This window comes from Nipponia nippon, unplaced genomic scaffold (genome assembly GCF_047370975.1).
Source record: "Nipponia nippon isolate SJK-2023a ecotype South Korea unplaced genomic scaffold, ASM4737097v1 scaffold_1, whole genome shotgun sequence".
Classification (NCBI taxonomy): domain Eukaryota; kingdom Metazoa; phylum Chordata; class Aves; order Pelecaniformes; family Threskiornithidae; genus Nipponia; species Nipponia nippon.
Window position 1 is genome coordinate 155,403,393 of NW_028262290.1, and position 21,464 is coordinate 155,424,856.

Here is a 21,464-nt window from a genome sequence, read left to right on the forward strand (position 1 = left end):
AGAGCTGGTTTAGGTTCACATTCATCCATACGCAGTCTGCAGAATTCACTTTTTAGACCTTTTACCCTGCTTGGCTTCAGTAACCGGCTTCCTAAGGCTCTCCCTGGTGACCGGACTCACTCAGACCTGAGGGTTCAGACCACACAGTCTCTAGAGCCCAGTCCATAGAAAAATTTGACCTTTCAACAAAGCTGCCATGCTCAGGAGGAGACCTCAGCACTACTGCACACCAGTGAACTTGTGCAAGCAACATCTTTGGTAGGATGTGCGACCAGATGTTCCCCTTCCCTTCCTCCCAGTGGCTGTCGAGGTGGAAGCAAGACATGGTGCTCTTCTGACAGCAGTAAGCATAGCCCAATTTCTGAGCTGATTGTTTTACCTCAGTAGCTGTGAGTCATTAAAAACTCACCTTGACTGCAGAAATAGATGGTCCTTAGCTATAACCCAGGCCTCAGCTCAGCGCTCAGGCTTCAGTGGGCTAATGGAAATTTTCAGTGGGCTCATGGAAATAAGTGGTTTGGTGGGACACATATCCACCTCTTCAGCTCACTACAACAAAATGCTTTAAGGACCAACAAATTTCCTATGAACTGATCCTGGACCAACGTCTAGGAGGCTGAAAAAAAGCCAACCTTGAAATCTTCTCCCTTTACCACTAATCCTAGTCAATACGGGTCTCTAGCTTTAATTCAGTTAATTTGGCCATTTCTGAGGGTGATGTGGGTAGTCGACAGAGAGATACTCCTTTTATCTTTGCTCAGGTAGGTGGTGTCTAATTCTAAAAGGGACCTCTCAGCAGAGACAGCAGGTGACTAATCTGCAGAAACGCCCAGGTGCCTCAATCAAAGAAAGTGAAAAAATTCTTTCTGACTGTGTCTTTCAGGATTTTGCGGACTCCGTATACCAAATGGTTGCACAGAAGTTCCAGGAGCTGACAGATAATTTCACTTCCATGCATGCACGCCACAAAACTCTTGCAGGCATTGTTATGACCAAAGGTAAGATATGCTCTCATTTATTTTCCTCTGGCATTTTTCAGGACTAAGTAATACATTATTTACCTGGTCCACAGTATTGAAGGATGCCTTTCCTCCCACACAGAAAAATAAATAGTAATGCAGAGAAAAGAAGCATTAAATATTTACACCTCAAGTGAGTTCACACAAAAAATACTGGCAATGGAGGTAAAGGTATATTCATAAATATGCCCCCACAATGCTTTGTTTATAGGACAAAATACAGACGTGCCTGATTTTGCATTTCCTAATAGATGGAGTAGATTTAGTTATCACTAAAAAGTTGTATTATTTATTAATTCTTTTTTAGATATGGAAACATTGAGTTCTTGTTGTACAAGGCTACCATAAACCTTGTTTTAGACTGACAATAAAATCAAATATCAGATCATTTCCTTTCCAATCAAAAGAAACAAAACCAAGAACATGCACAGTTTTAATTCTGCTCTGCTCTAACTGTGGGAAATACTTGCACTTACCAGCAGGGCCAAAATTTTATAGTGACCCCTGTTAAGATTTAACTGATGGACACATATACTATACAGAAATCTTTAGCCCTTTGATGAAACTGTTGCATAGGCGGTCTGTCTTTCTTTGTGAGCATACCTCAGTTGGGGTACCTCAATATTTATGAGGATATCAGCAGTGGAGATGCTGCCATAAACTTCATTCTCACTCAGATGCGTGGAGCAGTGGATTGAGTTTAGAAATGAGAGGATAAGCTCAGAGGGGAAAAGCATGTATAATTCATCCAAGCTTGTCTTACTCCTTCCTTTCAACAATTACATTAGCTAGATTCAATAGGGACATTTGTGAATATTGCAAGGCAGCAGGATGGAGACAGGATTATATGTTGGATCTTTTCCAACCACAGAACCTAAATACAGCTAAGAGTTCTGTGGAGAGTAACTTATTCTCCTTTCTGATGTGAAAAGAGTGAGCAATCTTCTCCTGAAATTAGAAGCAGAGAAATTGACCTAAAAGTCTTTTAGACCTCTGGTTCAAACTGAACTGTTCCTCAGCTAAATTTGTTATTATTTTGCTTAATATGTTTTGATTAGTTATTTTTTATATTACTTTAGGATCTGGAATAACAGATGAGTCTTCCATTTTTTAACTGCTGCACAGACACAGTGCTGTACAAACACAAAACATGGTAGACAAGTCCTATAGACCACAGGATACATATTCAGTACCAAGAAAAATAAAAGGGAGAATGTGATTGACTTTGGGATGTGAAAGACGCACACTAGACCCAACATACCAGCTGCCATGTCATAGTCAGATTTCTTGACTGTGGCATTCATCAGATTTAAACAAAGTGCTGTAATTTATTTAGAGGATCTCTTTCCAAGCAGGAGGACCACAAGGAAGAATGTTTAAGTATGCCTTTTATAAGAAGCTGGGTTATAGGAGCCAAGAATTGTTGCTCTAACCACTTTTTCAGGGAACACTGTACCCAGCTCAGTGTTCCTGTTCAGTTTTCAGTGTGTATTTTCCCTGTAAGAATTGTATCTCATTCCTACCTCACCAAGGTACAGCCCCTGCATCCTTTAGCACAGACCTAGACCTGCTTTAAAAAGTGTGATGGAGCCAATGCAGCCTCATTGCTATATGACCAAAGAAGCAGGCATATGAAGGACAGTTTAAAACCCCACACCATATGGGAAGAGAAGTCACCCAAAGGAATCATAACTTCCAAAACTGTGGCTACTGAGTGCATGCAGTGCTAGGGGAGGGAAGGGGCATGTCCAGACCCCTGCTAGCCTTGCTGGGCAGTTGGGGCTGTCTGCTTCTCTTCTTTGGGGAAGGGGTGAAAGTGTCCTCCCACTGGGTTTTTTTATGAGTCCTGTGCCCTTAGTGGGATTTTACACATTTGTATTTCATATTTCTTCTTAGTCAGCATTAAGACAAAGTATAATTTTACTTTATGTTCACAAACCATTTCCCTCAAGGCTTCTTTTTTAATTCTGAATTCCCTTTTATGAATTCCTTCAATCTGTCAGCCATCCAATTTGTCAATATTTTACTGGTTTTGTGGAGCCTAGAAAAGAAATTCACAGATATGAAGTGGTTCACAGAAGATGCAAAGCTAGAAATAGCCTTATCTTGGTACATTTTCCAGGAAGATTTTAGTTCCTTCCAGTACACAAATATCTGCCAACCATGGCAAGACGAATCATTTGGCATTTGTGTCATTATTTTCTGTACTAAAGTTGTATATTTATGGTCTGTTCCCCATCATCATTCCCAGAGGTAGCAAGGGTCTTGACACACCCTGTTCAAATATGGCACAGACAGGTTTTCCACATGAAACACTCAAATATGTACTAATTACCTGTGGTTTTAGCATAGAATTTCTCAGAAAAACACTTAGATCTCTGCAAGCAATTTACTAATGACATCAGCAAAAACAAATCTGATAATGTCCTGTTGCATTTAGTACCATACACAACTATAACAGACAAAAATTAATTTGTTTTTACCTTCATTTCAATTTAATGTCATCCCGGCTAGAAACAGGTTTATCTGTGCTTGTACAGTTTTCAGACAAAGCTGGTAAAAAGCAAAATGTGATTCTGTGATAACTGCTGTTAAGATAATACAAAATCTCTACAGACGAAACAGAAGTGTGCTAGATTGGTTTTCTTTTCCTGAACTCTGACATTTTTTCTGCCATTTCAGTTTCCCCGGGAAACCAGAGACTTACATTTGGGCACTGTAATTGACTTATGCTGTAGCACTCAGGGCAAATTCCAAAGTAGGAGAAAGAAAAAAATTTAGAAAATCATGTTATTGACTGACTGTGAATGTTCCACAGTAATAAATTGCTAGTCAGAAAAACAGTCAGAATAATGTATTTAGATATGAATTGTGATGAAAAGTTAAAATGTCGATGCATTTTTATGAAAGTAAGTTTTCAAAACATTTGATTAATAGACATCAAGATAACCTAGGTAGGAGCAAATTATCACACTGGATACCAGCTGATGTGATGTTATCTGATGTAATATAATAATTGAATACAATAATAATTCAAACACTAACATAACAGATCCTGAACTAAATGTTTCAAAAGATGGAAAGGTTGAAGTAAATTATTTAATAGTTCTCCAGTTATAATGTATTTGAAATCTGCCAGTCCTCTAACACATTCTAATTTTGTTGAAACACATTCAGAGAAGATTGTTCTATCAAAAATTGTTTGATTGACTCTAGAAAAAATTATTCAACAAGTAAGACATTGCATTCAAATCTTCCATGTAAAGCAAGCCGCATTCCTACAGAATATCTTCGAGTAGTACAATAAGTATACCTGCTATTGTAGCATAGTATTAATATGGGGACCTAAGTTTTATTGCTTACTGACTATCCACAGTAGTTGTCCTGACTTCTCTGAAGATATGATGGGTTCTCATGTGGTAAATTAAGAACTTTAGTTCACCTGTGGAAAAGGCAGTCTGGATAACATCATGTCAAACATAAACCATCACCTCAGAACATGCATATCCAGGCATGTGATGGATGGAGTCAACTTTCCTCGTAGTGTTTTGCGTTTATAGCTAAAACACGGTTGATGATTGATAACACCAATGTTTTGGCTATCGCTGGACAGTGCTTGCAAATAGTCAAGAGTTTCTCTTTCCTTCCCATCCCCATCCCCAGCAAGTAGGCAGAGGGTGGGCAAGAGGCTGAGAGGGGACATAACCAGGACCGCTGTCCCCAGCTGATGAAGAGGATATTCCATACCATATGACATTGTGCTCAGCAGTAAAAGCTCGGGGAAAGAAGGGGGAGATGTTTGGGTTTATGGCATTTGTCTTGCCAAGCAAGCATGAACTATCATTTTCTCAATCTGTGAATCTTCTTGCCTTCCTTCTATTTTCTCCCAGTCCCACAGGAGAGGGGAGTGAGCAAGAGACTGGGTGGGTGTTTGGCTGTTGGCCAGGATCAACCAATATTTCATTTCAGGGTGTGCAACAACAATAACTGGACATAATGTTTCTTGCTGTCACACATTAAGGTAACCTACCAGCTCCCCCCCCCCTTCGTGTGACTCTGTCTCTCAGGTGCAATTGGGACATCTTATTTTCACCCACTGGTCTGCCATACTTTTTTATTGAGAAGTTTGCAGGGGAAATAATTTATTTTATTATTATTATTGCTACTACTACTACTGCTACTAGGCCAGTTGATACAGTTGGAAAAAAACAAGAGCAAACAAGCTAGTATTTTCTAACACAGGTCAACAAAAGTGAAACCAGAGCACTGCCACATATCTCCATCCCTGACGTACAAAGTCACGGATTATTGGATAACAGGAGGCCGAGGAGCCGCTGGCGTGAAGCAGCTCTTGCAGGGCTCGGCAAAGAGCATGGTCCCACCATGGGTCACCAGGCAGGGCAGACAGCTTTACCAGCACACAGGTCATCAAGGAGAAGAGCATGGACTGTGCTGCCCGTCCCCAGGAGCTGGGAGATAGGAGGCCCCAGCCCAGGGCAGTGCAGGAGGGGAGGTGGAGGTGTGAGCTGCACACCAAGTGCTGCGATCTAAAGGCAGGCAGCATTTGCACTGTTTATTTACACTACGGACAGAGTTTGCCTTTGCCAGCCCTGAACAGATGCAGGTATAAATTTGTGCTCTATTTGAAATCACTGGACACAGTAAAAAATTCCTGTCACTCAGTGCAGAGATGATGTATTATTGCTGAGGTCCTTTTTGCAAAAAAACCTCCCATAATCATTACGGATAAAATGAGAACGCTATTTAAACACTATTTTCCCATCTGTGTTTGACAAATCTTCGCAGTTTAAATACTGATAGGAACTTTTTGTCATGCTTTCTGTTAAAAATGAAGCATTAAGAAAGTTCAGTCCTTTTCACAGGAGCGTGGCATTCATAGAAAAAGGTTATGAGTTGATTTCTCACTTCAATTTTCTTTCTTCTTCTATCTTTTTTTTTTAGGCTGACAATCATTTTGATGTTAAAAGCAAACTAGGAGTTCTTCTCAGTTATCTTGTATGAAATAAAGATGAACTGGACAAAAGAGCCCTAAATAGCAATTTCATGCTGTGATAAAAGATGGGAAATTATCATCCGTATCTCATGGAACGGATCTTAATAATTGCTAAGTGGAATAACAGAAAAAAGTGAAGTTGACAATACGTCTCCATGGATCCTTATGGTCATATTAAGACTCATAAAGCCTGACGTCTAAGTACAATCAGGAATATTGATGGCCAATTGATTTCTGATCCTTAGTTTAAATAGGAAAGTTGTAAAGTAGTAAAATACAGTAGAAAATTCAGGCCCTATGCAGAGTATCAATCTGCTCCATCCCAGGTGGGATTCAAGTAGCCAAACCAGTTAGAGGAACTGTGAATAATTTACAGATTAATGCCCAGGGCAGATCCCTTCAAGAAGAGACTCACAGGAGTAATTTACGCTCTCAGGTCCCATTTGCATAGCTAGATGGATGCTAAAAGCCTGGTCCCAGTGAGACTCAGGGTTTCAATGAGGCCTAGATTCCCAAGATGGAAACTGGGTGCCCAAACTGCTGACATGTTTTTGAAAATCTTATAAAGTCTCTTCACCTTCTGTTGCCTGATGCTCTTAAGGATGTGGCAGAAAATCTTTTGAAATTCTTGGAAATATTACCCACTTCTTACCTGTGCCCAGGTTGACACATCACCACCAGATGACAGGTTTTCTCAAAATATTTTAAAATAGGTAAATAGATATGTAGTTAGAAACTGTATCATGCACTCTTTCTCAGAAATCTGTTTTCCTCTGGTTATAAACCTTAAACCAAGAATCTTCAGATTCTCTATAAATAATTTTGAACTCCATAAGAGCATCTCTTTTCCACAGCTGCAGGTCTATTCCTGGATTTTGTAATGTGGACCTATAATGGGCAGACTAGGATCCCTGCAGCCCAACAGATTTAGTTTTCCAAATTCACAGTCAAAAGACATCTGAGGTTTTGCAGTTAGAACCGTGGCTCCACCAGGTTCATCACTTCTTTTGAAATATGGGCTTAGGTATGCCACTGCAAGCACTCCCCCTACAAGAGCAATGTTGGGTGTTTCTTCACCTTTTCTGTTAAATCAGTGCTAAGGAACAGAAAATATCTCAAGATACATTACTTAGAAACAGAAAATATGAGATGGGACATGTAGCCTGCTGTACTTCCAGAGAGTGGGGAAAAACAGGTCCAAGGTCATCTGTCCAGGCCTGATTATATATTTTACACTAAACAAAAATCAGATAAAATGCATGCACCAGCTGGGAGCAAGTACAGAATCAGGGCTTCGCTTTTGGAGGTGAGCACCCCAACCAGCACATCCCACAGCTCCTCACTGCTGTTATTGGCTAACCTAACTGTGTCCTCTCAGCTGTTTGGTAGCACAGGTTCAGCAAGAACAGGGGAAAACACCCCTCTCATATCAGCAGTTTTAGGCACTCCCATGGGAGAATGACCGAGCCTGGGAAGGGAACTGAGCCCCCATTTTCCACCTGCTGCAAAAGCTGTAGGTGTCTCCAGCACTTCTTACTGGTGCCTTCTGGGCAGCTCCAGCAGCAAACGTCTTCTTCCCTGCTATGCCTGCTTTCTGTTTCCATCGCTAAGCATGTGAAGCAAGGAGCTGGAAGGTTCAGAGTTTCATTCTGCTTTGTGATAAGCGAAACTGGAAATTGTCCCAGTCTCAATACAAAGAGTGCATCTCATCCTAAAACCAGAATTTTCTCAGATGAATAAGGGCTTAGTGGCATCAACCATTGCTTTTACTTTACTGACCTAGTAAAAAGCATAGGAAGACTTTTTAAATGCAAGTACACTTAAGAGAAAAAAAATTAAGTTCCTCCTGTACTTATCTGCCAAAATCCATGTTCAGGATTTCATCCTTTCTCACTGCAATTAGGGATCTCACTACCGTATAAGACTGTCAATTTACTTAACGCTCAGATATTAGTGGCGTAGCATTTATTAGAGAAAAACAGACATCTCCACTCAGGATCTCTGTCAGGGCTTAACCCCAGCCAGCAGCTAAGCACCACACAGCTGCTCACTCACTCCCCCCCCCCAGCAGGATGGCAGGAAGGGAATTGGAAGTGTAAAAGTGAGAAAACTCATGGGTTGAGATAAGAATAGGTTAATAATTGAAATAAAATATAATAATAATAAAATTGTAATGAAAAGGAAAATAACAAAGAGAGAAATAAAACCCAAGAAAGACAAATGATGCAAATGAAAACAATTTCTCACCACCAACTGATCAATGCCCAGCTGCTCCCCGAGCAGCAGCCCGCCCGCCAACCTTCCCCCTGGTTTTATTGCTGAACATGACATCATGTGAGATATCCCTTTGGTCAGCTGGGGTCAGCTGTGCCGGCGGTGTCCCTTCCCAACTTCTTGTGCACCTCCAGCCTCCTTGTTGGTGGAGTGGTGTGAGAAGCAGAAAAGACCTTGACATTGTGTAAGCACTGCTCAGCAATAACGAAAACATCCGTGTATTATCAACACTGTTTCCAGCACAAATCCACCACATAGACCCATACTAGCTACTATGAAGAAAATTAACTCTATCCCAGCCAAAACCAGTATAACCTGGCAGGAAAAGTGCAGTTCAGTCCTGCTTTAAAATTAGTAATTATCTGTAAGCCCCTACACAGCTCTTTTCCTGAGGAGAAAAACAGTGTTCAAACTCTCATGAAAGGAAAGGACCCTCAAATAACATTGATTCTGCCACTGACTATTTAGGTTAAAAAAAAAAAAACTTGTGGATCTGGTATGGGGATGAAGCATGCAGGGGCCTGGGCTGACTGTCCCATCTGCCCCTCCAGATTTCCAAAGCCCACACTGAAGAAGGAAAGGGAAGAGAAGGCAAAGGGCACTGGTGATTGCAAGCACAGCACTGTCTCCTTCCACACTCCTCAGAAGCAAAGCTGATGGGATTTCATCTTTCCCATCCGCTAAGGGGAGGAGAGAAATGGACCATAGAAATTAGAACGGGGAAAGACCACTAAGTCATCCAATCCATTTCCCTGCAAGCACAAGATTGTTCCCCATGGTACGTTCCCGAGTGCTTTTTCTGGTCTAGATTTAAATTAATCAATTAGCAATGGGGCTTTCAACACTACCTTGGGAGACCATCCTAGTCTAACAAACAGATCTCATTGTTAATAATTCTCACCAGTTATCCAGCCTGACTTTTATTTTCTGTGATTTCACCCCAGGTCCTCAGTTATAATGCCCTAAATTGTCCATTTAGTACCTACCTCTCTCCTTGGGGAGAGATCACCCTTCAGATACTTGGAGGCACTTATACCACTTTCATAGGTGTCATTTAACAGAGGTTTACATATTTAATTTTTGTACTCTTTCCTGCTGGGTCACTCTCCTCTATAGCCCTCAGCAGTTTCTTCCCTGTTTCCTGATTCACCTCCACTTTGGCAATCTCCTCTCCATTCTTTTCTGGGCTGGGAAATCCTCCCTGTGAATGAGACTTACTGGAAAGACTTGCATAGGAACATCTTGCAAAATGGATTAGTACAAGAGTCCTTTTTCAGGCGTCCGACGATGTGATTGAGCAGTTCAATGCTGCCTTATGTCAGAAAGGGATTTTTCTTCCAGAGGAACTGAATTTGGAATTTCTTCACAAAGAAACACCCCATGGTATTGGGGGAAGTTTACCGTGCCGGGCTGTGAAAGGAGAGCCACGGCTGCTCTCAGACAACACCCTGCACAGAGGGATCAGGGATCAGAGATCAGGGTAGAGAGGACTGTGCCTCTGCCCCTGCTCATTCATTGACGAAGATGAAGAGCACTGCAGAGAATAGCCTTCCCTAGGCAGCTCAGTCAGAGGCAGGATTACCCAACACATTAATAAAGGAAGAAAATACGAGGCTCTCAGAGGCTCCCTCTACGCCCTCTCTTTCCACAGAAATACAATATATTCACTTTCACGTAACCCACAGTTTGACGTCAGGAAAAGAAATCCCTGTGCAACTCCAGCATTTCAAAGACTACGTTCCATTTATACCCCTAAATATCTTTAACCTCACTGCTAGCAATTTCTTTATTCCTAATATTTGCTAGCTATCTATTTGCCTTTTGTTCCGACTTCTGCTATTACATTTCATAAGCCCTTAACATACTTCTTCCTTCCCAGTCTTTTGGTCAGTCACTTCTTCCCATCAGCCGCTCCCATCCACCTCAGGGCTGCTCCTCAGGACACCCAGTTGCAAGCTACAGGATCCAGCCAAGGTGCTCACTGAAGTCCCAAGCTCCCGTTTGTCACTAAAATGATCACAGTTACCACCACTGGTATAGCAGAAAAGGGAGAGAAAAAAATGAGCTGCAGCAGAGTCTTTATGTCTGGCAGAAAAACACATACTGTTAATAGCTATGTGCATACTGTTAATGCCTGCTGTACACAATTCTTCTCTTATGGCTACATACTCATATTTTTTGGAGTGGCGAGTGCGCTTTTGTGCTCCTTGCAGAGCTGGGGACAGCAGAGCTCCCTGTGTCAGGAGCACATATTCTACATTGAAACTGAAGGGCAGCCATGCCACACACACCAGTCCCTCGATCCTCAGCTCCCTCCTCGCACATGCGTCTTGATTTCACTCCTCTTGAAACCTCAGAAAAGAGAGCATTGTAGATGCATCGCCAAGTTGTGGGGCAAATGGAGGGAGCCCAGACTGACGGACATGGGTAAACATCTCTCACTTCTAATAGTAGACCTACCCCTGTGCAAGCATTAACAAACACGGACAACTGTTTCAACTTCTGTTCAGAGAAATGTGTCTTTTTCATGCTTTTTTTCAGAGGGGAGACGGGAAGAAGAGCTCTGCACCTCTTTTGCAGAAGTATTTTGCGTGGGCCATTGCCCACACCCAGGGCAGCAAGCACAGCCCGCAGCCTGGCAGTGCAGTCCCCCGCAGGGCTCTGCACCAGCTCAGGGACCTGCCCTGGGGCGGCGGGCCACAGCATGTCCCTTCAGGCAGTTTTTCCAGCATCACTACCCTTTCATGTCTTGACTACCTCTTAGTACAAAATTAAAGCTGTTCTAAGGATGTGGTAGAGCTGCCAGGGAAGAAGATAACAGAAAATAATGCGGGACTTGTCAGTGCTATGTAGCATCAAGAAATTTTCCTTCCCTAAACAAACCTGAAATGGAAACCTGAACTTATTCAGCTACAAGTAGAGAGTATTAAAAAAAAAACAACTCCTCTGTGATCAGAGCTCTATTAAGCTGCCTTGAAAATTATTCCAAATACACTTTTTTGCAGATAACAATAGACAATCCTTTTGACTGATTTGTTAAAAAAGGTAAAGAAAGAGCATAAAATTATTGCTTATCAGAGAGAGAAGCAGCACCATTTAAAATAATGTGAAATTGTACCCCATGAATTATTCACTAGGGCTGATGTTACACTATCATTATTTCTGGCTTTCCTTTTTACCACATAGGATTTTGTGTCAGTTGTCTCCAACCCAATAAAAGAGGTGGGATTTTTTTAATTAATCAAACCTGATTTTTCTGATTATTTTTTCTCATTTAAAATGAATATATTCCAAGCAGTGAGTTGTCTTCATGGTGTCATGTTGAAAAAGAAGATAGATTTCATTACCACTAGCAGGGTCTAAAACATGCAGCAAAACAGACGCTTGCATAGTGACTGGTGTTTATCTACATGTTGCGCCAGCTGCTGAGAAGCCAAAGTGTGATCCCGGTTGTATGCTGGCATTAGCAGTTGCACACTCCATCCTGTTCAATGTGAATTGAGCCCACTGAATTTCACAGTAGTTCTCCAATATACAGCCGGTGTGATTCAGATTTCGTGTCAGCAAAAGGCAGTTTTCTGATTGCATGTAACAGTCAACACCTCTTGCAATTACCTAGTGATTTTGATTTTCCTTTTCCAACACATAAATATGCAGGGCTACAAATTCTGCGTTATGGAAGGTCTTAATGATCGTAGCACACCAGAAGTGAGAGTAACTCTATTAAAGTCAGTGGAAACATTGACTAGACTAGCCAAAACTCTCTGGTTTTATTGGTAGAGCTGTGTCTCGAAGCAGATGGGTGTAGACAGTTTGTGTTTATGGCCATGACTGACTTAAAAGCACAGCTCATAACTATAGTCCATAAGATGTCAGCCAGTTCTCCATATCCAACTTATTTGCTGAGCAAACTTTCATATTTTTTCTTGCTTACTGTCTCTTCTGTCAGCATCTTTCTGAATCATTTCTATTGCAAGCGTTGTGGCTGCAGGACTGATGTTTTGGGAGATCATGTAGGGAAGACAACATTGTTTGCTTTATGTGTGTAATAGCCCAGCTCAAGGCAATATGACCATCCATGAATATATTAACATTAATACAATTATCCTTAATTGTTGTGGGGAAAAAAATGAAAAATTTACCTCAAAAAGTTTAAACATCAGGAAAAAAAGATTTTTAAAAGCACTAGATTTGCTCTGCTTGCCATATTATGATTTGGGGAGTTTGGATTTGCACATGGTATTTGGTTACTTATAATAAGAGAAATCTTCCCACAAGCAGCTGTCTACAGTGTAGAAAGCTGTACTTCTGGTGGCTGTCTACAGGTCTTCACAGTTCACGAAGAGAAGCTGGCAATATTGAGGTGTAATTCAGACTATCCAAAAGCAAATATCTAAAACAGGCCAGATGAATCACCTCCCAGGAAAGTTCCTCTCCATTGAATATAAAGAGAGTTTACAGCAATTAGCTCAGGAACAGACATCTAAACTCTAGTTATCCAGAATAGCTGAAATGAATCCCACCGCTGGTGTCAGCAAACTGAAAACGGCTCATAATAAAACCCATTTTCTTTTCAACAGCTCAGCTATGATGGGAAAGTCTGGACTATCACTGATACAGAAAAAATGAACATTAGTGGGGTCGAGGTCCCCCCTGCCTGGCTCTGAGAGGAGACCCTGCCTGCTGGACCTTGCGGGGGGGGGGGGGCTGGGGCTTTCAGCAGAGCAGGAGAAAGACTCATTACCTCACCAGATCATTAGACTGAATCTGTGATCAAAGGCAGTGAGTCATTTATGGGTACATTTTTGTTCTATAATATAACTAATTAATTGGCAGAATTTTTGAAAATAAAAGATGGCGAATTCCCTTCCCACTCTCCTGGCTGTCCCCACCACGTCAACACAGCGTTAGCCAGGACCCAGCCGCTATGCTGACACAGCTCCCCAATTTCCTTTCCCCTGCTCCATTTCCTTTTCAAATTGAAAACTATTAGGAGTCTTTAGGCAAATAATAGAAACCTAATGCAGGTGCCTGTTATAAATTGTTCACTAGTTACTTTTAACCTAATGTCTCCTCAAACATTACTTCGCAGAAGGCGGCAAGGGAAAGAAATGCCTCATGAACTCTGACAATCAGGGTGTCAGGGGTTAAGGTCATAATAATGTAGCCCATTTCTTCTTGTTTGCCAAATGGCCTGAATGCAGATTGGCTGAGATTGACCTGAGATTGGCTCCCCTCAGTAAGAACATGGGTCTTACCAAGAGCAGTCCTCGTCTAGGATCATACCCTGCTGTACACCTCAAAGCAGGGAAGGTGGCAGACAGCTGACGGTGCCAGGTTAGTGCTAGTTTAGGATTTTGATCCACCCAATGCTGTAGCTTTCCTAGGCACAACTTGATGATGTGCTCGGTCTAGATCTGCCACATGTCTGAGGTTAAATTAATCAATGTTTAGGAGGTAGCTTGACATTCGTAAATAGAAATCACTTGAGAAATTTGAAGCATTCTGCAGGCAAAATAAAACAGGAAGTAAACATTAATAACAAGAGTTAGTAATGGCTGGTTTTTATGCAAAATAGATAAATGTACAGAAGCGCCTATTAATTCTGAGTCACTGCAGCAAATATCTAGGCTCAAGGGTTCGAAATGCCTGAATGTTAATGTGATCAGTCAATGTTAAAATTTGCCTTCATCAACTAGGCATCACATGTCTTATTCTCAGAGATAAATTCCTCCTCTGTTCACTGGAAATAATACCAAGCGCTTTACAGGGGATGAAACCTCCAACTCTATGTATGTACAAAACAAGGCATGCAAGAGGATAATCTGTTAGCATATATGCTCCTGAACACATCGGGCAACTGTCAGGTTGTTGGAAGTATTTCTCATCATGCTGGGTGCCCACACATGCAGTGTTGAATGGTGCTGCATTGGTCACAGATCACTTTCCCCATTTGGCTCCCCAGTGAGGTGTAAATATTTCAAAGCTAATGCATAAGTCATGTACACCTGTGTTTCTGAGTGCCGTAGTAGCAAGACATAACTCTTGGGTATTTCTGAGCATGGAGGAACATGGATTATTTTCTGTCATTGCAAATGGAAAATACATGGAGACTTTTAATGTTTAACACTCAGATCGGTTCTGCAACTTCTTGGAGACCGTTGCCTCCAGCCCCAGGCAACATCTAAGTGATGTTCTGCAAACACGTACAGCTTGCCAGGACTGGCAGGGACCCCAGGCTGTGTCCACATGTGACTAACTACTGGGGCCCCGTATCACTGAAAGCCAACATATGGAGTTAATTCACCCAAAAATTAACACCCCAAGCACACTTGCTATTACTGTATGAGTGGACATTGTAATAGCAAACATCATGAGAGGCATTCATACTATTGCTGCATCAATAGGTGTTGGGTCCCTTTGTATTTAATTTCTTAGTAAATCCAGGCCTCACAGAAAATCTGGGGTGCATTCATCATCTTACATACATGGTAGAAAAGAGAAAGAGTTAAGCTTATTTATGAATAAAATGTTTGAAATAATAAAAGGCATCACACTGTACACTGGTCTGACTGGGAGCGGTGAGTAAGGTATAGCTCCCGGAGAGCAGGATGGTTTCCCCAGATGGTTTGCTCTGTATTTGCAGAGCCTGGTGTTTTGACCACAAGGTGAAGGGGGAGATGGGGAGGCACATTAGGGGTATGCTAATGTAAGGGGAAGGAAGCAATTGGTCTCACTGCCCTGAGAAGGAGTATTGACGGAGGTCCTCAGGTGCAGGATCGCAGGTGGAGAGACTCATGGGTTTCTGAACAAGGGAATTGCCTCTTGCTGGTGTACTTCTGCTGCACTGAGGAAAATAAGACTCTCTGTACATTGCTGAATAAATAAAATAGAACCAAAACATAGCTGATTCTTATCATGAACCTTTCAACCAAGGAAAATATTATATACTGTTCAGGAAAGTATACGCTAGTTTTTGAGACGCTGAGTGGGACCCAAACACCTCTGTTGCAGGTAGTGCCTTGTGAAATGTTTGGTGTTAGTCCATGTGAAGGACATGGTTAGCTAGATGGACATGTGTCTGATCTAAGAGACCTATTATTTTTCTCATTAAAGCAGTGACCCTAAAGCAAAGTGACATCAAAGCAATTCTAATGTACAAAGTAAAAATACATTTCTTTGTAGGGAAGGAGACATTTGTCCGCCTCAACTTTTTATCTAGTAATAAAACTGGAATAAATACAAACACTTTGTAACTGTATGTCTCCACTTCATTCTTCCATGTGCTCCCATCTTCACCTCTTGGGTTTTCGAGATTGCCAGGTCTCTTTTTTTTTTTTTTAAATACCCCCAAGCACTTTGTTAGGGCCACATTTCCACTAACAAATAGAGATTAAACTTCTGGCACAGGCATACAGTGATGTGTAGTCTGACACTAGTATCTAGAACAACTTCTGTTTGAGACTGCCACAACCAGGGGTCAGGTATGATTAACTGAATTTTTCACAATTATACCTCTCTTACAAGTGTCACAACACTGCAGTGCCAAAATACTACTAAACCTTTTGGGCTACTGATCTAGCTATCATATTCATGTAGGCATGAGATAATTTTGGTATCATTTGCTATTATATACATTAAGCATGGCAACAGTGCTGTAGCATGTCATCCACCACTAGTCCCAGTGCTGTGTGGAGATTATGAAGTATTATTTGTCCTATTTACAAACTGGGACATCACTGGTAGCACCAGCCTTTTATATTTAAAATACACTTTCCTTCTCCATTCAGCTGTTTTTTCATATCACACCAATGGATCTTACGTGAGAACATGGCCCCAGGCATGGTGCTTCCAACTCAGAAAATCTCTACAATTTCCTGGTTTTTTTGCTTCGTCATAAGAAAAAAATTATATTTCTGACTCTATAAAATAATTCCTAAAGCTTTTCTACAGCTAGAGTAACATCATAGAAACAGCATCACCACTTTGAGGGCTTGATTCAGTTGCTTAAACACAGGCATCCATTTCCGCTGACTCACCTTAGGGATGTCCATGTGAGATGCGTAAGGAGGGCGCAGAACCTCCTGGACACCCCCACCTCCCTGGAGCAGTAACCAGAGGTTAGACAGGACACTGAAGGCGTCTCAGGTGACACTACATGGGCACAACCATGCCAACCCCAGCAGTCTGACTTGCTATACTGTACATGTGTTTGCCTATGCACAGTCATGTACAGCTGTCAAACACAGTCCAATACTCTTAGGCTACTTTGTCACATCTAGAGGAAGCACCTATCAGCCAGAAAAGTCCTTTTTCCCAAGAGTTGCTCCTCTGTTCCTTGATATTCAGAGAGATGTATCCTGAAATGTGCTACTCAATAGGTGATTTCAGTTTGGGCTCAGTTCATTCTTAACTATTCTTTGAAATTGTCCACAGAGCTGGATGAGGTACATTTTAGAGCGAAACCCTGTTGAAGTCTGAAAGCATTTTGCCACTGACTCCAAAGAAATCAGGATTTAATCCTAGAAAGTGTCTATCAGGACCAAGAAAGGCATGTCTTTCAATTGCCATCACCATTATCTGGAGAGGCAATAGAGGAACAAAGCCAGTCTCAGTGATGAATGCTCCGTCCCTGGGACCACAGTGGAAAAGCCACCGATGTAGCTGCTCTTGGAGAAACGAAAAGGAAACTGGACTGAAAGTCAGATCTGTTTGTTCTCTGAGATTTTTAAGAGCAGCTCCAGAAGTGTTACTTGCATTTTATTTAGTACTTATAGTGCAACGGCAATGAAACCTAACATTACAAGGAGTGTGTGTTCCCACTAGAAAATGTCTTCAACAGCTCATAAAAACCTGGCCATTTATCAGCACTGCAGGAGATCTTTATTACCTCCCTACAGCATGTGCTCTCCAATGATGTATTTATTGATTTAACAAGTAAACTTCGTGGCAAGCTTTTATCTTGGAATTAGCAGCAAGACTGAAATAGAGCTCTTATTATTCTAATAATACAGAGATGTGAGATTCCTGCATATTCCAAAGGTCATATCATCACCTTTACAAGCATCCCATTAGGGCTGTCTGGGCTGCCACATCAAAGTGTGGGCTGTGAGATCTCTAACAATTATGATATCATGCTCACCCCCGGCAATTTCACAACCCTTTTGTTTTTCTTCCTACAGGTTTGGACATCAGGCAAGCTCAGGTTATTGTGCTGTCATCGGGTACCAAATGTATAAATGGGGAATATATTAATGACCAAGGGCTTGCGGTCAACGACTGCCATGCAGAAATTGTGGCAAGAAGGGCATTTGTTCACTTCCTCTACTCACAGCTGGAGCTACACTTAAGGTAACTGAATTCTGTTGGTGCTTGGGGAATGTTATACGGCCTTCAGTGGAACAGATCCATCCTCCAGACATTTGAACTATTTGTTTCTTTATGTTGTTGTTTCTGAGTCTTTGGCTGATGAAGGACCAATACACTGCACAGAAAAAAATGAGAGAGTTAGATAGTATAGAGTGTTGGGTCATGAGCTCCTTTACTTCATCTGATTTTCTTTCAGTAGCTATTAGATATGACTCATAAAGTTGGGTTTTATGAAGCCTGCTGATTTTGTACAAATCTTTACGTGCAGGCTTATTAGCATCATTCACTGGCCAGAGACTGGAAGGGGGTCATTTTGCTCACTGCAGACATTTTCCTGTCTTCCTTGCTGCTGTTGAAATATCTCTAGGAAGTGATTTATTGATCATTAACGCCTTCATTGACTCACTAGAAAACCAATGAGTGCTAACAGTACAGTAAACTTTGTGCCAAAGTGCAAGATGCTATCACTCACTCCTTCTTTATGATGTTTTAAAATGTTATAGCATGTAGAGTCATTACAGAGGAATTATTGTTCCTATCTTCAGCCAAACCCACCTTGTTACCATTTAAATGGTTAATGGGTAATACACTGCCTGGAAGCTGCTAACAAGCAGGGTACCGCAGAGGTCTATCCTGGGACCTTGCTAATCATGACTGTCAACAATCTGGAAAAGGCTATATAGTGCTTGCTTATAAGCTTTGCAGAGGACATCAAATTGTGGGGAGGACCAGTGGATATGCTTGAGAGCTGGGCTGCCATCCAGACAGGCTGGAGGACTGGGCCAGCAGGAACTTTGACAGAAAACTCAACAAGGACAAATGGAAAGTCCCACGCCAAGGAGGAAAGAATGACCTGCAACAACACAGTCTGGAGCCTTCCCAGCTGGGGAGCACCCCTACTGAAAAGGAATAGGGTTTGTAGGCAAACAGCAAGCTGAACGTGAGACAGTAGTGTGCCTGGCAGCAAAGAGGGTCAACAGGATCCCCGGCTGTATGAAGAGTCAGTCAAGGGATGTGATCAACCCCTACTACTCAGCACTCATTAGACCACATCTACAATACCATGTGCAGTGTTGGGTCCCCCAATACAGGAAGGACATCGACCATCTGAAGCAGGTTCAGCAGAGGCCACCTGGATGCTCAGGGGCTGGAGCACTTGGCCTGTATGGAGGGGCTGAGGGAGCTGAGCCTTGTCAGCCTGGAGATGGGATGGCAGACCCAGCAGAACATATGTCAACAATACAACAGAGCTGGCATCTTTAGCAAGGTGAAGAGGATGACAGACAACAGGCACATACTGAAACAAGAGAAGCTCAGTCTGAATATTAGGACAAACTGTCCCCATGGGAACAGGCAAGCAGTGGAACAAGTCACCCAGAAGGCTTGTACAGTCTCCCTCCTGTCTTCAAGGTTTTCAAAACCTGCTCTGAGCAGGAGATTGGGCTAGAAACCTGAGGTCCTTTCCAGCCTGAGTTATTCTATGATCCTATGAAAACCAAGCAGAAGTGAAGCTGAGGTGGCATTTACTATATGGAAGGAACCAAGGAATGAAGCAAGGAAAGAAAACAAACAAAACCCCCCTTACCTATAGATCATTATTCTGCCCTCCATTCTTGTTTGCATTTTCATGTAACTTTATCTGAAGGCCATTAACTTCAGTGCAAAAACTCCCTTTGACATCAGAAGGTTTTGCATTAGGTCACAAACACAAGGATTAACCTGAGCAGGATTGTGTGTTCTTGTGAGCACCTATGATACTGCTGTACCGAAGCAACGGTAATAGGAATAATGGTTATTTTCACTTCAGGCTGGGGTTGAAGGCAAGAGAGTATATTGAGTAGATGAGCTTGGCTAACAAAGGGGGACAAGAGCCTTGAAGGGTTTAATCAAAAACAATATTCTCTCTATTTCAATCTGAATTACTTTCAAGTTTACATTAAATTATTATGTTTTCAGCAGTGTAGCAGCCTTAGTTCTTGCTTTGTGCTACAGTCTCTTGGGAAACAAGTGCTACCACTGTATCTTAAACTACTGTATTGATCCACCTCCCTAACATGTTCAGTCTTATTATTATTTTATTTGGATCAATGTTAACAGTCTTTCATTAAGACAGTCCTCAGTGCAGCACAAGCTCTGTTTGCAATAACTTCAAATCACTCTCTGTTCAGCCAAGAGCAGACACCACTGCTTCCCTGACCAGCACACACGATAAAAATCTCAAGCAAAATTGTCAAGGCTAAGCACCTTTGAAAGACAGAGCTGGAGATATTGTAAAATCAGATTTTGCTTTCTTAAAGTCCATGGGGAAGAAAAACTGTGTGTTATAATACATTCTTCAATTCTAGTATTTATTACTACACTCAGTTTTATGCCATCATTGGGAGCTGTGTCATATATGAGAAAATGGGAGTGCTCAAAATGAAATGAAAAATGCATTTTCTGCACATTTCAATCACATTCACCCCTTTTTCTCTAGAAAAAGAGAGATAGCTTCTACTGGCACAAAAATCGCATGGTGCTACCACATAGCTAAAAGGACACGTTTTTTAGGACAGACATGTTAACTCAGCTCCACTGGGACTCCCTGAACACCAGCTCCTCAGGCTTGGGAGAAACACAAACATGGTTTCTATGTTGTTATGCATTTACATTAGCCTAGCCCAAGTTAAAGTTCTCTCCCAGGTCAGGAATCTGTTGTACAAAGTTGTATATGAACTGAGACCAAAAAGATGGTTCCCTAATCCAAAAAATGAATGAAAGCACAGTTCTTGCCTCAAAGAGTTTAAATTTTCCATCCCTCCCTGTGTAACAAGCAAGATCATTCTGTGGAGAGTATTCCCTATTTTCCACATATCTTCCCTCCACCAAGTCTACCTACTCAAATTAATCTCCGCATCTGGATTTCAAACTTCAGGAACTTCCAGAGCAATAATTATTTTCTATATGGTGCTACCCTTGAAAAGGAACCACTTTTCCAGAATTTACAAATACTGCCGTTGACCTCAGTGAAAGCAAAACACGTACTTGGCCTGAGTGTAGCATGAAGACTTCAAAGAGCAGGGACAAGCAGGCTGGAGAAAGCAAGGGCCAGGATAGAGAATTAATGGCCAGGAGAGATGGATGCACTGAGTTGAATTTACTTCTTGACACTTTACTTGAGATGTCTAAAAGTTAGTCAGTCAAGTGTGAACTAGATCCCCAAGGCTCCTTTTATGTGGAGAGAGATGGGCATCTCTGGAGTGGGACTTAGCAGACCTATTCAATTATCTATTGTGGGTGAGATGAATTGCCATGTACTGGGGCAAATTTTTTTCCATTTCTGTAAAGAGAGCATAGGGTGACTGTTTCAGATATTTAAACTGTAGAACAATCCCACCCACAAGCCAAAATTGTAGCATTAAATTACATTAAATTAAATTACATGTAAATTACATTTTTTTTCCTTCTCTTCATATTGCTAAATGTTAGAGGTGTGACTTTCCTGACTTTTCTTGGGAAAGAGAGTTCCAGAATGGGAACTTTATCGTCTCTAAGAAGCAAGAGTGACAAATACTTCAAAAGGAAACTTTCTTTCAACAATTCATTGTCTAGAGCTTGAGTTAAATAAAAGCTAAAAGCACAACTAAAACCTGACAGCTTCTAACCAGTCTGATTAAAACCCTTAGCCCTCCCAGATTTCATTTTTATGACAACCATAATCCTCCAGTTCTCAAGACTTTCACGAAAAAGACGAAAAGTAAGACGTAAATTTTCTGATGTACAAAGGAAGGGCAAGAAAGACCTTTTGA

General features: G+C 41.6%; 1 protein-coding gene across 1 annotated transcript in view; it reads left to right on the forward strand.

Annotated features, from left to right (window-relative positions):
• ADARB2 (adenosine deaminase RNA specific B2 (inactive)) overlaps nucleotides 1–21,464 on the forward strand; it is a 319,924-nt gene that overhangs the window by 255,171 nt on the left and 43,289 nt on the right. The window contains exons 4-5 of the mRNA XM_087729609.1: nucleotides 884–998; nucleotides 17,490–17,658. Coding sequence (XP_087585735.1) covers nucleotides 884–998; nucleotides 17,490–17,658 — 284 coding nt within the window. The remainder of the gene's footprint in view (nucleotides 1–883; nucleotides 999–17,489; nucleotides 17,659–21,464) is intronic.